The following is a 19097-nucleotide window of genomic DNA, read 5'->3' as shown; positions in this document are numbered from 1 at the left end:
AGTACTTTGTTTTGTTTTGTTCTCCGTGTGGAAATAAGGCCCAGAGAATGCCCATCCCAGCACGCTCACTAACACCATTCTGAGGCGCCCCGTCAGCAAGTGCCACCGGAGTCAGGTGCCCTCCTTGCCCACCAGAGGCAGCAGGGCATAAAGAAGCATGACGGCCATCCTTGGTTTCTCTTCTCACCTGTGTGGAGCGGGTTCTTTGGGCCAACACCATCTATAGAGATCTAAACAGAGGGAAGAACGAGAGTGGCCAGTATCCTGTGGAAGCCAGGCAGAAGCATCTGATTCGGTAATGACCTGAAGAGGTCTTCAGTGTTTTTATTTGGAAACATGCAGTTGAGCTCCTCCATGAGCTCCCAGTGAGTGTAACAGCAGGCATGGGGACAGGGCCAATCTTATCCTGCTTTGTATTGGGGCCAGTGGAGATCGGAAATAGCTGGTGGTCAGTCAGTGGTCCAATGGTCCAACAGTTCCTTCCCAGGCAGCAGCTGAGTGGCCGCAGCTGGGAGGTAAGGAGCAGAGTCCTCAGGAAAGAAGGGATTCTGAGGTTGGCACCGATGGCTGAGGGCCCACCTGACCCACAGCACGGGTGGAAGAGAGGCCTTCTTTCTCTTAAGTTCACTACTGAGGAGTCTAGAGATGTCATGCCTCCAGCACCAACTTGTAGCAAAAAGAGGCTCTGGTCAGAGGACACCAGCTCTGGCCAGGTGACGCTGGCCCTAGAGGAAAAGGATGAAAAATAAGGCTTTCATCAAACCCAAGTTATCAAGCAGGATCTAAGGGTCAACAATCCATTGGGAAAACTGTGTATATGAAGCAAGAGTTGGCAGGGCATCACCATGAGGGCAGATGTGAAGGGCTAGGAGGTTGTCTGAGGTCATCTATAAATGCTCAAAAAAAGGTATTATAGGAAGAATGTATCTTATTTCCTGGGAAATGGACTTTCCAGGATTTAAAGGTAGATCCATGAGGTGTGGAGCAAGAATGTCAAGTCAGGAGGCAGACCAGCATTATTCCAGGAAGCTTCTGGGATAGGAGATCCTGGTGGGACGGTGGGGATGGCCCAGCTGGACTCATGGGCTTCCAACAAACCTAAGAGCTGACTTTCTGACCAGGGTTGGGACCCCACTTCTACCACCCAGGGTCATCTTTCTCATGTTGTCTGAGTCTGGTACTCCCTGAGAACAGGTCAAACTAGCCGCATCCCAAACAATGACCTCATGCCCCACTTACTGGATTTGCCATGGTCCTTGGTTCACTCATGTGTGTGAATTGGGGGAGAGGATAAATGAAAGTGAAGTGTTCCTCCTCCACGGGAGTTGGTGGGGGCTGAGGGAGAGCTCTGCCCCTGCCCCTGCTTGTTGGAAGGAGGCCGTAGTCACTGTGGTTTGGACGCTGCTCCAATGGAGTGTAGACAATGGAAACCATTCCATGCCATCCTACCACTTGCACCCAGGGACTCAAGATGGGCACCCTCCTGCCACCGATTAGGGACCGTAGGGCTCTGCAGTTCTCTAACATACACCACCTCTCACTCTGCCCCCAGTCTAGACCACAAGGGAGGCAGTGGTTTCCAAGTCTTCAAAGAGTAGATGCTACTGCTGCTGCCTAGCGGACCTGCCCATGATCTCAGAGCTACTCGGCAAATTCCAATCCAGGGCTTGATAAAGGACCTTGGGGCTGTTAGGTTAGAGCAGGAAGTTGAAACAAACTGAAGGCTTGTTCAAGATGAGGCTCCAGAAAAGTCATTGGGAAACCCCTTCTTCCACCCGGGGGGCCACAGCCTCCTGTCTCACTCCAGCAGAGGCAAGGCTGACACACATCTGTGCCTCTTGTACCGTGAGAGTACTTCCGGAAAGGGCGGCTTCCAACTGGGGTGGTCGCTGCTCTGAAAGGCTAAATCCAGGATGGTCAGAATTTGGCTTGCTAGAAACTTATTCCTTCCTCCAGAAGTAGCCAACCACCAGGGCGGTCACAAGTTGCCGGGTGTGACAGCTCGGGCAAGCGTCCAGCCACTCTGGGATCTGCCAGGTCTTGGCACAAAAACCACCTTGCTGCTGAATATTTAATGACATGGAAAAAATGGTCTTGAACTATTAAATGGGAAGGATGAGTTACAAAATATTGCAGAAAATAGGTTATTTTCTTGTGTTCTGTTTGTATTTTCTATTTTTTCTGCAATAAAGAGGCACGGATTTTATGACAGGATTTTTTTCTTTTGAAAGCTATTTTCACCTGTTCAAGGTGGAGAGCAGCTGATATCTGAGCAAAGCTTTAAGAACCAGGCTGTTCTTCTTCCTCGCCCTGGACAAAACCCACTCAAGACGTTTAATTATGCAAAATGTGTTACTACTCTTTTCCTTTTGTAAGAGAGAGCCAAAAGCCGGGAGAGCTGTGAATGTGGGTGCTTTAGTGAAAAGCTAAATCATCTGATGAAGCCGGCATTCTAAGCCTTGTTCTGGGCTCAGTCTCATTGGCCTGATCCATCACACCCTTCCCTTGGGTCTAGGGTCTGGGCCCGTCCACGAATGCTAGCAGGCCTCTGCTGGCCCAGGGAAGGCAGCAGAGAGGACTGCGAGAGCTTTCTGACAAAAGCCATCCTTCTTGAGAGAATTTGTAGTCGCCAAGGCTGAAGCAAAATGGTTTCTTGTTGACTAGAAAATTCAGTGACTCATTCCACCTAGTCTTCTCAGCTCTGCAGGACACCAGTGTGGAGCCAGAGAAGGAGAAACAGGGAGGAAAAGAAGGGGAGGAGCTGAGGGGACGCTGGCACTTGATTGCCCGTCTTCTCAGTGATGTTTCTGAGGGGCCATCTGGGTGTCGGGCTCCGCGTGAGGCACCAGTGACACAGAGGCGGAGAAACAGTGGCAGCTCTCCCAGGACTGCACGCTGGCTGAGGAGTGAGGAGAGTCATCAGCAGGTATGATGCAAGGGGATGTGGTAGGGGCTGAGAAGGGACTGTTGGGGAGTGCCTAGAGCAGGCACAACTCATCTTAGCGGAGGCATCGGGGCAGGCTTCCTGGAGGAAGAGATTTCTTGACCAAAGCCCAGATGACAGAGAGGAGTTGGTAAAGCCAAGGACAAGAGGAAGCGTGTGACAAGAGGGTGTCAGGCAGGGACAGCATGTGCAAAGATCCAGAGGCAAGAGTGAGAAAATTATTTTAGGGTGCTGGTGATGACGGGTTAAGGACTAACACTTTACCTAAAGGGCAATGGGGAGCCACTGAGGGTATGTGACTAAGGGAGTCACTTGGTCAGGTTTCTTTTTTTAGATCCCTTGGGCTGTAGTGATCTTTCTGCAATGAGAGTGGGAGAAAGAAAGAGGGGGGAGGCAGGGAACAAGGACAGAGGCTGTCCTCCAGGGCTGTTGGAGCCCGTTGCTGGCTCTCAGACTCACGATATGAGTCCAGTAGGAAGATGGAGAGATGGTGCCCTGTGGCAGGGGGTGGACACTCTAACTTAAGGCCTCACTTCTGGGCCTGGGCCACTGAATTTGTATAATAAAGTGAAACACACTTCCCTTCAAGGGTTGTTGAAGCTGCTGGATGGGAAAAGAGATGGGCGAGCTTACTATAAACAGGGAAATTCTGTGCCCATCTCAGTTCGCGAGCACCCAGCTCACCACCAGTCACAGGCGAGCATTTCAGAAGGGCTTTTTGATGACAAGAAGGTTGGCCACTGTGGCCCCAGAACTCACACGGATCAGAGAGGAAACAAATGGCAGGGATGTTTCAGAAAGTCACAACGTGTTCATGGCAAAGAAGACAGTGTCAAACTCCCAGGAGGTACAACGGGCTGGGAAGGAAACACACTGACCTGGCGCTCAGGGGCTAGTCACGGCATGGTCCCTGCGGATTGCCTGCAGCGAGAACTCATACCCAAGGAACATGGCGGCGCTCATGGGGAAACCACGCACAGCGTTCACTGTGATGCCTCTGAAAAACACCTTTGGCAGAAGGTAACGTTATCACAGGGGACTGACCTGGACCCTCTGCAGGTGCAGAGAGAGGCTGGGGATGCTGCCCACTTGTCCCAGGCTGGACCCCACAGAGCTCAAAGGGTCCTTACAAGCGAAAACCACCCCGGATGCCCCCTAGTCATGCTCCTGTCTCAACCCATGTCACCTGTGATGGGGTTTCTCCTCCCAGGCCTGGTATACATACAACTAAATACTGTGGGCAAGCTGCTGACCATGAACACCCACATACACTTGTTTAATTGCTGCTATTTCTCATGTATGTACCCCCACACATGTGCATGCGCACGCACGCGCGCGCACACACACACACACACACACACACACACACACACACACACACTTCTCTAGAACCTGGAAATCCGAGCTCTGCACTCCACTCACTCTGCAATGGTAGACAGAGCACCCAGTCAGGACCAACCATTTTGACAGGATGTCCCCCAAGGGGCAGAGTGGGGAAGAACTCAGGCCATACTTTTCAGACACTAGGCATGAAGTCGAGACACAGCTTTGCCATTTAATAGCTCTTGCTTGGGCAAGTAGCAAAGTCTCTAGAACTCAACTTCCCAGCTATAAAATGGGGGTAATAATACTATTGACTTGATATGGCTGTTGAGGGAATAAATGAGAAGAAGCTCTTAAAGCGCTTGTACAGTACCTGCCATGGACCTGTTGACTATCTTCATCATCATCATCATCATCATCATCAGTAGCCATCTTTACACAGGGTGGTACTCAACCTTAGATCATTAGTGTAAGTGCGGAGGAGTCCTGGCCTGGCCTGTACTGATGAGCTGCTTAACTCAGCCTTTTATACAAGAACAGGGTATTTGTATTCCATCCCTAGGGCATATGATAAGATACTTCACTTCCTCCCTGAATCTTCCCATTGAGTAGATCTGATCAGTGTGATGTAGTTCCAGCCCTTGCCCAGTTTAAAACCTCCTGGGGGCGGGGAGATAGGCCTCATTTGGGAATAATTACAATATAATCTAGAATGTGATAAGAACAGCTAAGGGATTTGGTGAGGGGTGCGGTGGGGAGGAGTGGTCCTTAAATGTCTTCCCTAGACAACACATCTAAAGGAAGCCCTACTCAAGCATAAAGGACCCAAGAACTGTCAAGCCTATGATATAAACCTGTTATCTGACCCCTGTATATTTACCAAGTGTAATAAATAGAACTGATACTGTAATTTTATGGAAGGAGAAATCCAGCCCTTTTATATTTCCCCAGTTTTCTCAGCTGTCAGGCACTGTGGTTTCAGGGTAGGTACAGGCCTCTGTCATTGGTCAGGATGTCAGGATGTCTTTCTGCAGGAGAGGCACCTGCACCGTGGCCTTCCATGGCAGCCTGAAAGATGTAGCTTGGTTGTGAAGGGGAGAGAATGGCTTCTGTGAACTTGGGGGAAGCTTTGACCCTCACAGAGAAGGGAGATGATGGACAAGGACCCCCACAGGTAAGCAAGTGGCTCAGCCAAACCCTGGAGTGATGCAGGCATAAGGCAAGGAGGACCCTTTAACATCAGGGCTGCTCTTTGACGTCTAACCTTTCTGGAATTCCCCAAGCTCACCCACAGTGACTGAATAACAGCAAGGAACTGGCTCGAGCTCCGAGAGGAAAATTCCATGCTGGGTGCAACAGACACTCCCCTGTGGGCCTGGGCTTGACTCTGTTCTGTGAGGCTGAGCCAGGCAGGGCCCAGCTTGGAATGTGGATCTCCTCTCCCACAGTGCTGGGCCCTGAGGGAACCATGGGACTCTTCAGACATATGGACATGACCTCCCTCCAGCAGCTATGGTTTGCTCTGTTGTAAGGCCCGAAGATGGCAAAGCACACACCTGGTGGCTTTTATCCCAAGCTTTCTGAATACAAAACCACCAGACTGAGTCCTCATGAAGCCTCAATAGTTCCACACTGCCCAGTGTCAAGTCTACACCCTTTTCTGGCCTGCCAAGACCCCTTTGCTCTGGCCTTGCACTTTATCTGGGCTGCCTCTTATACCTGACATTCTGGGTAGGTTAACAGCCTGTCATTCCTCTAAGGAGCCAGCTCTTTCCCACCACTGGGTATCTTCTGCTCCCTCTGCTGGAATGTTCCCCAAACCTGGCTATACCTCTAGCGGTCTTCCCATGGGCACTCCAAGCTGGACTGTGGCCCGTTGTCTTCTGTGCACTCAGTATCTCTGCTGTCACAGCACTTCTCACACTGTCCCTAACCACCCATAATTTGTCTGTACCCCCATTAATAATCCCAGTCAGGGCAGTGAGAGCAGGGCTACAGTGTGGTTTGCCTCAGAACTTATCATCTATACTCCAGCATCTACACTTCGGAACCCCCAGCATCTATACCTTGGAACCCTCAGCATCCACACCTTGGAGCCCCAATCTACACCTTGGAACCCCCAGAATCTATACCTAAGAACACTCAGATCCACACCTTAGAACCCTCAGCATCTACACCTTGGAACTCCCAGCGTCAAATGCTTTTCTTGGCCCAGAGGGTCTGTTATAAGTCTCACTAAAGGAATCAGTGGATGGATGAATGGATGGATGGACACACGAATGAACGAACAAATTCCTTGTTGCGAAAAGGAAACAGTTCCAAGCTGAAAGAGGGCTGATGGTGGTAGTGGTAGTGAGGGATTCCTAGAGTGGAGGGAGGGTTCCAGTCCCCGGATGGCAGAACCAAAGGGCAATCAACTCTGGTGCTTCAGGAAACTTCTCTTCCTACAAATATTCTTCTCCACCTCTCCTTAGGGAGGCATAGAGACTGCCTAAATATTCCTCCTCCACCTCTCTCAATCCACTATCACAAACCCCCTCAACAACAGCCCTCTCTGTGCAGCTCAAAGATGCCAAGTCACTCCTCTGGCCTCCTTATTTCAGATGGTAGCTCTCCAAGTGTGAGCAACGGCCCATGTGGCCCATGACGATCATCACAGCAGGCAGAGTAGACCCAAAAGTTCCAGAGCTTTCTTTTTTGATTTGGGAATGCCCCCAAAGTCCTAGACTTCTAATTCCCTCTATCAAAAAGGGAATGCTTTACTGGTAGTCATTAAGTGAGTTGCAAAGAACTACCAGATATGGGTACCATCATCATTATTTTACTCCATTCTAATTCTTTATTTTCACTGAGTTCTTCTTCCATGGTAAAATGGGAACAGGCTGGCTTACCATGCCTCAGTGAATGGCAGTAAAAACTATTTGGGAGTGGGTGGCCCATAGAGCCAGTGTTACAGCCATCTGTCACTGGGGACACCCCTTAGGCCCCAGGAAAAGTCATTCCTCTTGTTGCCAGAAATCTGATTGTGAGACAACCCAACTGTCCAGGACTGTGTGGGATGTTTTCTTCATGTTACGATTTCTGTTTATATGCAAACACATAATACAAACATATATAAATATACCTATCCACATATATTCTCACACTGGCTGTGACTATTTTTGGAATATATTGTAAGAAACTCATAACAGTGATTATCTTTGAGAGAAGACTGAAGACCAAGGAGGGACATTTAGACAGTATATCATCTTTTACCTTTTGAAGCTTCCTATGTTCATATATTATTCATTTTTAAAATGAATAAAAATTAAAAAAATTAATTTCAGTCAATGAGTGGTTAATCAAGCTAAATACGCCTGCCTCTGTTTAAAACCTGTCTCTGAATATAAACTGAACCAAATGCTACTGAGATTAAGAAATCTATAATCTGACCTCAGTTGCCTTCCCAGACTTTGTTTTTAACAGAGCAAAGTAATTTTTGGAGGAAATAATATCAGCAATATATTTAGCCTCTATAGACTTTATAGAATTATAACATTAATATTTTGATACATTAACTTGAATTTTTTGAAACATTAATAATTAATAGCAAAGTATCTCAAATAAAGAAGCATCCTATGCGAATGTCTCTTTATGTGTCCTTCTGTAGTTGACTGAATCACAAACTGTGCTTCTACTAAAATAATACAAAAGACAAGTGAGGTGAGGATTCTAGGAAGGTGGCAGAATAGGAAATGCCAGCCAACTGTTTCCTTACCGAGATAAAATTTGCACTGATGGAATCCGTCTGATGTAACTTTTTTGAAATTCTACAGTTTGGCGAATCCTTACAACTTCCAGGAGAAGGTTTGCACAGTAAATATGGTTAAGTGCAGCCAATTTTAGCTCTTAGCAAGGTAGCAGCTACCCCTCCCTCACCCCCAGACCTGTGGCAGGCAGCTGGATGTACGCTGGAGGAGCAACCTGCACACATAGCTTGTGGAAGCCAGAGTGGGCAATAAGGACCCTGTTCTCCAAATATTAGAGATCTATGTTTTGATCACTGACTGCTGTTTCTGATCACAGAGGTGTAAACAGGGAGGTAGTCATTATTGTTTCACTGATGCAAACCCTTCCTCCTCTGGCTGATGACCCTTTCCCCCTTCGTTTTTCTCTTTTTCCTCTTTGGGAGATAGACATTATAGACCATGACATTAAAAAGGAACTGCATGTATGGGGAAAATTAGAAAGTAACCGTGCATACCCAGAGAAAGGCTCAGAAAAGACCTGAGAAGACCTCGAGTTTACATTTCAGGCTGATCTTTGGCATAGAGACCGCCTAAAACAATTACAAAAATGTAACAATCAACAAAAATAATAACAAAAGACACCAAATCTGATTTCCAGAGTTAACCCATTATTAGATTCAAATGTCAGGTTTCCAATAAAAAATAACAAGGCCTCAAAGGAAACAGGAAAGTATGGTCCATTTAAAGAAGAAGAAAAAATAAGTCAAGAGACTTGTCCCTAAAAAAGACCTGACAGCAGATTTACATGACAAAGACTTTAGAGCAAGGGTCTTAAAGATGCTTGAAGAACTACACGAAAATGTGGAGAGAACCAAGAAAATAATATATGAACAAAAACAAAAACATCAATATGAAATAGAAAACCCAGAAAAAAACCCACAAAAATTCTGCAGCTGAAAATACAATACATGGAATGAAAAATTCACAATAAGGATTCAAAGGTATATTTGAGCAGGCAGAAAAAAGAATCAGCAAACTTAAAAATAAGACAACGGAAATTATTGAGTTTGAGAAATAGAAACAAGATTGAAGAACAGTGAAAATAGCCTAAAGGATCTGTGGGAAACTATCGAACAAACCAATACATGCATTGTGGACATCCCAGAAGGCAAAAGGAGACAGGGGCAGAGAATATTTGGAGTAATAAAGGCTAAAAACTTCCTTAATAAAGGCCAAAAACTTCCTAAATTACTTCCGAAAAACTTCTTAAATTTGATGAAAAACATGAATATAAACATCAAAGAAGCTTAACCAACTCCAAGCAAAATAAACTTAAGGAGATCCAAGCCAAGACACATTATAATAAACTTTTAAAAACAGGAAGATAGAAGGAACTCATTACATAAAAAGAATCCTCAATAAGTTTACCAGCAGATTATTAATTAGAAACTTGAAAGACAAGAAGGCAGTAGTCAACATATTCAGTGTTAAAAGAAGAAAAAACAGTCAATCAAGAATCCTATATCCAGCAAAACTATCCTTCAAGACTGAGGGAGAAATTAAGACATTCCCAGATAAACAAAAGCTGAAGGAGTTCATTATCACAAGACCTATCCTGCAAGAAATATTCAAAGGTTCTCCTGGAGAGTGAAATGAAATGGCACTAGAGAGTAACTTGAAGCTGTATGAAGATCTAAAGACCTCAATAAAAGTAAATACATAGAGTAATGTCAGTATCATGGCAGTACAAGACGTCCCTGTGTTGACCCCACCTCAACAACAAAAACTGGACATCCATACACAAAGACAGGTGCCTCTGAAGGAGTCATGGGATCCAGGACCACATGTCAAGTACCCCAGAGTTCTGTCCCTCTGTGTATCAGGTACTAGGCAGACAGACTTCAGTACTGTCAGTGGAACCTGCAGCAGCCTATGTATGACCTGGCTCCAGCCCCCTCAGTTGCTGTCTGGGAGCACCTCGAGAACACTGCCTTGGTTAGTCACCTACTGATGAGAGCCTTTGTGGAAGTCCAGGTTTCCAGAGAAGTTCCAGCACTCCACTGAAGCCCAATATATATATATATATATATATATATATATATATATATATATATATATATATATATATATATGTATACACGAAATATATAGCCCAATATATATATATATATATATATATATATATATACGTATATATACATAAGCGTATATATACATAAGCGTATATATACATACACGTATATATACATACACGTATACATATATAAACATATATATACACATATATGTATATATATGTGAGTATATGTGTGTATATATATGTGTGTGTGTGTGTGTGTGTGTTTCTGTGTATGCATACATATACAAGTAGATGTATGTGCAGACAAAAGAGGCTTTGTGGAAGTCCAGGTTTCCAGAGAAGTTCCAGTACTTCATTGAAGCAAAAAAAAAATTATCTTATCCATCCACATACATACACATACATATATACATATGTATACGTATACATATATACGTATGCATATATTTGGGGATGCGACACATATAAGCAAAGACCCAATGCTCAGTAGTGACATTTGCACTAATTAAACTACTAATACTAAAGCCAATGACAAGTAACTCTTTTTAAATATACTGTGTTATGCACGAAGCTAGGCACTTTTTGTATTTCACTGACAAATATCCCCCTTGTTCACGGTAGGGATGATTATCCTTGGAAAAACAGAGGCCGAGCAGTGAAGCAACTTGCCTGGATGTTCCCCCCAGCTCAGGCTGCCAGGCTGCCTTTAAACTCGAGTCTGCTGACTGGAAGGGGCATGGATTTAAATGAGCCCTTTGGGTGCAGGGAAGAGGAAAGAGAAGGGAGACAAGGCCATGTTGGAGGCTGCCTCATAGTTGAGACCAGAGGTGATGGTGTAAGGACTCAAGTGGGATGAGAGAGAAGACAGACCAAGTGACCAGACACTGGGAGATGTGATGACTCAGGTAGCTCTGGGGCCCCCAGCTTGCAGGAGAGTGAGGCACTGAGCAGTGAGTGAGGAAGCAGCTCTCAGCCTATCCCTATGAAAGAGAAGCTTTGGTGACACACAGATGTGGGTCTAGGTCCTGGCTCTGCCATGCACTAGCTGTGTGACCTCAGGTAGGTTACTAGTCCTCTCTGAACCTCTGTCTCCTCCACCAGCCTGGGGCAAGGAGTAAATGAGACAAGAATCTCAAGTCGTGCTTGATATGGTAACTGTGAGCATTTTAGTTTCCTGATTCCCCTCTCTGTAACCTCATATACCCCCCAAACGTCTGGCCCACCTTCCAGGGACTGACACTGACCCCGCATGACTACTGTGGGGCTTACTTTAAGACCTTCCTTCTGGTAACTCTGGGAGATACAATCCAGGACACCTTTGTATTTGTTTAAATAAACCCCATCAGCTTGGAGTCGACTTTTCACGACATCCATAGGAGTCGCTGTCCCCCAAGAAATTGCTCCTGTAAAGAGAGAGACAAACAAGTGTCAGGGACTGGCTGGTTGGGATCTGGAGGGGATGTGGCTCCCTGCCCATTTCCACCACTAACAGGCTTAACAAGCTGCTGGGGGAAGTGGAAAGAGTTCAGTCAGGAGCTGCAAAGGTTTCTCTGAACCTCACTCGTCACTTGCTGTGTGTGGGACTTTACAGAAGTCTCTTCCTCCAGGCCTTGGGTCTGCCATCTGTAAAGTGGGGCACCAGCACCCATCTTCATGGGGTTACTGTGAGGACAAATAAATGGATGCACGTGAACATCTAGCACAGTGCCAGGCCCACAGCCAGAGCTTCCTAAGTGGATGCCTTTATTAGCAGCTTTTACTGGAGAAGCAGGAACAGGCCCCACCGATACTCTGCAGCGCCCTTCCAGGACACCAAGGGTGAGAGCCCAGAGCGACGCCTGAGGCTGAAGGCTTGCAGCTCCCCAGAGACAGAAGCGACTCTGCAAACAGAGAAGCTAAACAAACACTTGCAGGTAGGCTGCTTGCCAGGGAGGGACCAGCCCAAAGATGGAAAAGAGCAGGGGGCAGGTCTTTAGAAATCTTGTGACTTTTCCAGAGGTGTGACACAGAGGCCTTGGGACCACACAAGCCTGGCTCATCATTGGTGGAGAAGCTCAGGTGCCGCAGTTTGAGCACCTTTGTGACTTGAAAGGACTCTAGGAAAAGAATGCCAGGTTATTGTATAAACACAGAAATTGGCACATTTGTGGACAGGAAGAGAAAAACAAACTGATGCCAAAGTCCAAGGCAGCTGTTTGCAAGGTTTTGTAATTGCTGCCCAGGAGCTCCCAAAAGCGGCCCTAGCCTGCCCTGGGCCCTCTGCCCATCCCAGCCTCCAACCCCCATGGCCTCCTGCCCGTGACCCTCTGGGAACCCTCTGGACCTCCCCTTCCTCTTGACTCCTGCCAGAATAACAAAGCTGATTCTCCTGGAGTCTGTCCAGGTGCTGCCCCGGCATATTCCCTGGCTCCTTAGCCCATGGGCGAGGGTATTACAAAGTGAGGTCTGCCTACCAGGCCCCTCATACCTGCTCTCACCAGAAATGAGAGCGGATGGGGCCTTGTTCGTCCTCAGTCGGCAAGTGCTAAGCCCTTAGTAGGAGCTGGCTCTGGCCAGGCCGCAGACACACGGGGGCAGCGGGCTGGACACTGGTGTTTGGTGGCTAAGACATGGGCTTTGTTAGGTGTTTGCTGAATTTTGAGCATAGCTAATGAGGAGGAGGGGGAGGAGAAGCAGGAAGTGGAGGAGCAACGACGATTTTCTTCTTTCCAGACCTTTCCCCACAGCATCACACATGCCACGTTTTCAGCCTTCTTAAGAAGCAACCCCCTGTTGGCTTCCACACCCTGCTCTGGCTCTAGCTGCATACCTCTCGACCCCGTCCCCCTCACAGCACCACCAAGCCCCTCAGAGGTGTCGTGTGTACTTGGACTGTCCTGTTTCTTCCATCCCCTTCTCTCTCGATCTCTCTTCAATTGGGTGTTCACGCCCTTCACCAACATGGGTCTTGTCACAGTTCCTGATGACCTACATATGGCTAAATCCAGGCAGCAGGAACAGCAGGTGCAAAGGCCTCGTGGTGGGGAGGAGCCAGGCACAGTCATGCCGTAGCAAGGAGACCAGCGTGGCTGAAGCAGAGCACGTACAGGGGCAAGAGCAGGAGCTGAGTGCAGACGGGCAAGAGACAGCTGGATCATACAGGGACTGAAAACCACTGCAGGAACATTGATTTTTACCCTAAAGGAAATGGGGATGCTGTATGAGTTCTGAGAAGGGGGGTGAAGAAACCAGTCCATGGTCACAAGCTGAGTAAGTATGGATTTGAACTGGGATCTCACTGACTACAGAGTCCCTGCTGTACTGTCTGCATGCACTAGCTGTGTGCCTTTGGGTGGGTCACCTAGTCTCTCTGAACCTCGGTTTTCTCATCTGACAAATGGGGAGACTGATTCCTCCCTTACAGAGCTAATGAAATGCTCACATTAGAAAGGTTTGCTATGTGCCGACATTGAAAAAAGGTGAACCATGATAACAGATTTCCTTTTCAGAGCTCAAGGAGACCTGACCCAGAATGAAAGGGGAGAATATATCTTCTGACCGAAGGTTCAATGATCCCAAATAGGGACTTGCTGTTCTCATAGGTCCATAGGGAAGGAGATGCAGAAAAGAGGGAGACCATTCTCTATTCCCAGCCCTTCCTTTGTTTGGCTAGGTCTGGCATATAGCAGGTGTTTACCAAATACTCACTGGATGAGTAGCTAGGTGAACTGTGTCCTTCCCTGGGGCAGAGAAGGGCATGATGGGCTCCCCAGCCTTCCCAATACAGGGGATCAGCACAAGTGCAGGGGTCAGTATGGCTGCCCTTACCTGCCACGCCGCCCGCTAGCCACACAGCACAGAGGCTGGGGCCTGTGCAGGCTTCGGGTGTGATCCAGTCATTCAGGAACACATAGGGGATGAAGTAGAGGCAATAGCCGGGGACATCCCTCAGCAGCATGGCGCCAACACCCCGGTACATCCCTGCCAGGCCCTCGGTCCGCACGATGGTTGCAATGCAATCCACAGGCCCCTGGTAGACTGGTGGCTTCCCAAGAGTCATCGCCCTGGGTCTCAAACCAAGGTTGGCTGCAAAGACAGGGAGGAGAAGATGGCAAGCGACCTGAGGTCAAGAGACTGGCCATTCTCCGGCACCGGACCCAGCCCAGCCCACTGACAGTTTCCACTCACATGGCCTGTTGGTTTTTACCAAAACTGCTGACCTTGGCAGCTCAAACCAAGATTCTCAAGTCCCAACAGAAAGCCCCTGCCAACATGTGTAGCCAGATTGGAGACAATGCCTGCCAGGTGATAAAGTACCAGTTGCCATAGGATGTCCAGAGGTTTCTGGTCAACCATCACTATGTCTTTGTAAGCAGCAGGGACTGCAGACTGTCTAGGATCAAATATGACAAGCTGTACCAAGCTCCCTCTTAAAAAAGAGGTTGCAAAGTCCCATATATTCTGTGTGTGTGTGTGTGTGTGTGTGTGTGTGTGTGTGTGTGTGTTGTCTGTGGGTGTGGGTGTGTGTACTTGTGCACAGTGTGGTAAAAGAGCATAAGAGATTTGGACCCAGACTATTCTGGTTCCAAATCCTGAACCCACTACTTAAAAACCTTTCAACCTTGGTAAGCTACCTTTTGTTAGCCTTTGGTTCCTTATCTTTAAAAAGAGAACAGGCCAATATTTATTGTATACAAAGTTGCCAAGAGAGTAAATCTTGAGAGTTCTCAATTCACAAACACAAATGGTAACTATATGACACGATGAACATGTTAGCTAACCTCACTTTGGTAACCATTCAACAAACACACATGTATATTAAACCTACGCAGTGTTATTTATATCAAAGTTAATTATATCCTAATAGAGCTGAAAAATATTTTAAAGGAAAAAAGATAACAGGTGAATATAAATAAGGTAACACCTATAGAGTGCTCAGGTACATTGTAGGAGTGGAATAAGTTATCAACAGATTATTACTGAGACTGAGGTGACTGGCATAAGTAGGGGGCAGGATACAGGGGCTGGAGGGCCAAACATTCTGTAACTCCAGCCCTGGTCAGGCTGTGCCCTGCAACAGCTGGAGGGCAGCCCTGATGCCATTGGCTCCTCAAAGTCTAGGGGCACAGGGCCACTATCTCCTTGTCTACCTCTGGGGTGTCTACTGGCAGATTACGGGGTATGGTGTCCCTAGATTCTTCTAGGGCTGTATGCAGCCAGCAAGCAGCGACTCCGTCTCTTCCATATAACCCTTCCAGCTGGCTCTCCCGTCTCCATCTCTGATGCTCATCTCCCCTTCCACAGACCCTTTGGCTCAGCTTTGCTTCAGGACCAGAGAGGACTCCCAGACCCGCTGCAGATAAAGTGGACTCTTATTCTCAACACTCTCTTCTTGAAGAACTCACATGGCATGACCAGGAAGGACACAGAATGAAAGCCTGCCTGTGACACACACCTATTTTGCCACCTGGGTTTAGTTCCCTGAATGTGGCACCTCAGTTTGGTTTTACACACGCTGACAAAGAGGCAGCAACGTTCATTACACAGTTGAATTTCTAAGCTCCCCAAATAGTCCATCTTTGTCAGATGAACGGTTGAGAGAAAATACTCAGCTTCATGATTCCAGAGTCCAAACTGCAGATTTGAGAATCAGGTGCAACCTGTCCTTTTACCCCTCCCAGAAGGAGGTGGGGTACAGGGGGAACTTCCTATCTGCCTGTGAAGTGTGCCTGAACAAATGAATCCCACATTTTCTTTTTGTGTGGGGGGGAAGAGAGTCATAATCACTGTCATGTGTGCTTGGCCAACTACAGTGTGGGCAGGAGGCAGAGTCCCATCCACTTTCATAGCAGATCCCCCAGGGAGTGAGCAGGGGTCGTGGCCACTTTTGGGGGCAAAGGGTCCACTGAGCTCAGAGCAAGGTCAGACACTATGGTCTTTGGAAGCCCACTGAGAGGTCACTGGACACCCCTTCCTTTCCCAAATCCACTATAATGCTGCTAGGGTCATCCTGGGAAATTTGGGTATGAAACAGAACAGATGTAAATGTACCAACATATAAACTTTACCTGTGTCATGCTTATGTCCAAATAACAGTGACCTGACCCAGAAGTCAAGGTGTTCATGAATCAACTGAAGGTATGATGTGGCTTTCAGAAGGCACTGATTGAAGGAGCGTGTCCTGATAATATTCCGCTTGTTTAGAGGCATGGATGTTTAAAAAAAATACTTGCCCAACCTCCAGCATGCCTTGTCAACAAAACACCTGAACATTTTTCCTTTTCTTCCCAGAATAAGCGATAAGGAAATTCTCTCATATATTCTCCCAGGTTTGTAACATAAGCAACCTAGCTTTCATTGCTTGAGAAATATCCATTTATGACTATGAAAGCAATATAATTGCCATGGTGACTACCATCACCTGGAATACTGACATGAATCTGAACCAGCAGCCAATGCCTTCTGGACACCAGTTGATGCTGCAAAGGCCTTGGAACTCTTTCCAGCTCCCTCATCACCAATGGTAAAGCACACACACACACATACACTTATCTGGAAATAATTTCAAATTTGTAAAAAAAAAAAAAAGTGCAAAAAAGAAAAACTGTACAAAGAACACCTTTCTATATCCTTTACCCAGATTTACCTATTGCTAACATCTTACCATTTGTAAAATGTATGGTTTGTGTGCTCTCTCTCTCTCCCCCTTCCTCCTCTGCCCTCCCTTCTCTCTCTCTCTCTTCCCCCCCTCCTCTCCCCTCCTCTCCCTTATCACTGAACAGATGCCCCTGTCCCAATGCATAAACTTTGCCTGGGCTGTGTTCTTCTCCAGGTAACAGTGACCTGACCCAGAATGAAAGGTTTCATGAATCAGCTACGGGTATGATGTGGCTTCCAGGAGTTACTGATAGGAGATGTTGGATAAAAATCTTCCTTGTTTAGAGGTGCCCATGTTGGAAAAATACTTGACAAACTTTGAACTGGCATTGTCAACGAGACCCAAGCTTGTACTTTTTTCATTCTTTTCCCCAAGGTAAGCAATGAGGAAATTCTTTTGTACATACGTGTATATATTTTTTTCACACATACATACATAATATTATTCTCTGAGCCATTTCAGGGTTAGATACAAAATGGCCTTTTACTCCTAAATGCTTCAGTATGTGTTTTCTAAGAATAGGAATATTGTCCTACCTGCTACAGTAATCAGAGTCATAATCTATATTCACAATACATTTACCTAATATACTGTCTATACTCAAGTTATCACTTGATCTCATATTGACCTGTATGGCATTCCTTCTCTCCCAAGGGCAGGATCTTGTCTAACCAGGCACTGCATTTAGTTGTCATGACTCTTAAGCTTCCTTTATTTATTTTTTAGTAAACTCTACACCCAATGTGGGGCTTCAACCCACAACCCCAAACTCAAGAGTCTACACATTCCACCTACTGAGCCAGTCAGGCGCCCCCAGATTCCTTAACTTGGATCATTTTTACAGCTTTTCTTTGCTTTTAATGACACAGGCATTTTTTAAGAGTATGCTGCCTCCCTTCTGATGAATAGACCCTTCCTCATTTGGGGTTTGTTTGAGGTTTCCTTGTTATCTCATTGAGATGATGCATTCTTCCACTGCACTTCCTCCCTGTTTTCACCTCTTCTCCCATGAGGACTAATGACTCTCAGGAGCCCCTGGTCGTCTTCTCTGGCCTCGTATCCTGGTTTTTATTAGTCTCCTTTTTAATTCAGATATAATTTACATTCAATAAAAGATGTTGCTTATAGGTGCACAGTTAATGAGCTGTGACAATTGCATGCACCTGGGTCAACACACCTTACTGAAAAAATGACGTCTTACACTTGAAACAAACTGTTTTGGTCCCAGTGAAGATCCCAAGCCTACCTACCCTCTCCTGCTTGCTTTACAAGGTAAAAGAACTCTGTGGCATCAATGACGTGTCACTCAGTGAGAAGCAAATCTTTCACTTGGACGATGGTTAGGGCCCATCTGCATTAGCAACAGGGGCGTGATGATTCACACGGGACCACAAAGCAGAAAACAGCGGGAACTCCTATCAGCTGCTCCAGCCAAAAGATGCTCTGAGGCTGGGCCCCGGGAAGCATGGCCTAAAGAGGCGGGGCTTTGGAGGCGTGATCCAGGGAGGCAGGAAGTTGGGAGACAGGACCTGGGGAGGCGTGGCTTGACAGGCTGGTCCAGGGAGGCGCGGCTTAGGAGGCGGAGTCCAGGGGGCGGGGCTTGGAAGACAGGTCCTGGGGAGGCGTGGCTTGGCAGACCTCAGAAAAGCGCTGAATCAGAGTTCACAGTTAACTCTATTTAGAACAAACTTGGATGACCTTTAAAAGCCGACTTGGGAGGTTGCCGGCAAGCAGCGCTGGGAAATGTGCACAACTGAAATCCGTGGACCTGCATGTTGTTTGTGGAAGGAACTGGAGAAAGGAGGTGAGATGCTGGGGTCAGTACTCTGTTCACACTGAACCACCAGCTCTGAGACTGCTGTTCCTGAACCTTCAGGGCTTGGCTTGGGGGTGTACAGGTGCATGTGAAAGGATTCACATTAGACATATTTCCTTCTAGGACAAAAGATGTTTCGTTTCTCTAATTAGAGTTTTTTGTTCTAAAATGAGGATAAATTATAAATCAAATTTTGATTTCTTATCATGAGGTTTTGCTATCTAGACCATTTTTTCTTGATATTTTTTTTCCCTAAATCAAGACCCTATTACCTTTTACTATGACAGGTGTGGATTAAATACCCGAAACACTCAGGGCATCTGTGGTTTTGTTTTCCCAAATTCAGTGAGGACAAACTCAAGCCCCCATACCAAGACAGGCAGGATGCTCAAAGTCAATGAAATAGACCCCTACCATGCTCGTCATCTTCATCCAGGAGCAGAGGAGAGCCTATACAGTCCTAAAAACATCGCTTCTCCTCCAGGCTCCCTCACCTTGTCTAGCTGGGTCCCTAACATTACTCCTTAGGCCACACAGTGAGGCCGTCTGGCTCCACTGCTCCACACCAG

At 46.8% G+C, this 19097-nt stretch overlaps 1 protein-coding gene across 2 annotated transcripts in view; it reads right to left on the bottom strand.

Annotated features, from left to right (window-relative positions):
• SLC25A48 (solute carrier family 25 member 48) overlaps positions 1–19097 on the bottom strand; it is a 43425-nt gene continuing 24328 nt past the window's right edge. The window contains exons 5-8 of one of the 2 annotated variants that reach the window (XM_042935733.1): positions 13883–14140; positions 11345–11478; positions 3823–3952; positions 1–725 (exon numbers count right to left, since the gene is read on the bottom strand). In XM_042935733.1, the coding sequence (XP_042791667.1) occupies positions 3830–3952; positions 11345–11478; positions 13883–14140 (515 nt within the window). In that variant the 3' untranslated portion in view covers positions 1–725; positions 3823–3829. Of the gene's footprint in view, positions 726–2312; positions 2900–3822; positions 3953–11344; positions 11479–13882; positions 14141–19097 lie in introns of those variants that run through there. The other variant, XM_042935742.1, reaches the window with a different exon arrangement.

The sequence above is a fragment of the Panthera leo genome, chromosome A1 (assembly GCF_018350215.1).
Source record: "Panthera leo isolate Ple1 chromosome A1, P.leo_Ple1_pat1.1, whole genome shotgun sequence".
Classification (NCBI taxonomy): Eukaryota; Metazoa; Chordata; class Mammalia; order Carnivora; family Felidae; genus Panthera; species Panthera leo.
The sequence above is the reverse complement of the archived record's forward strand: the minus strand, read 5'-3'. Positions and strand labels throughout refer to the sequence as shown.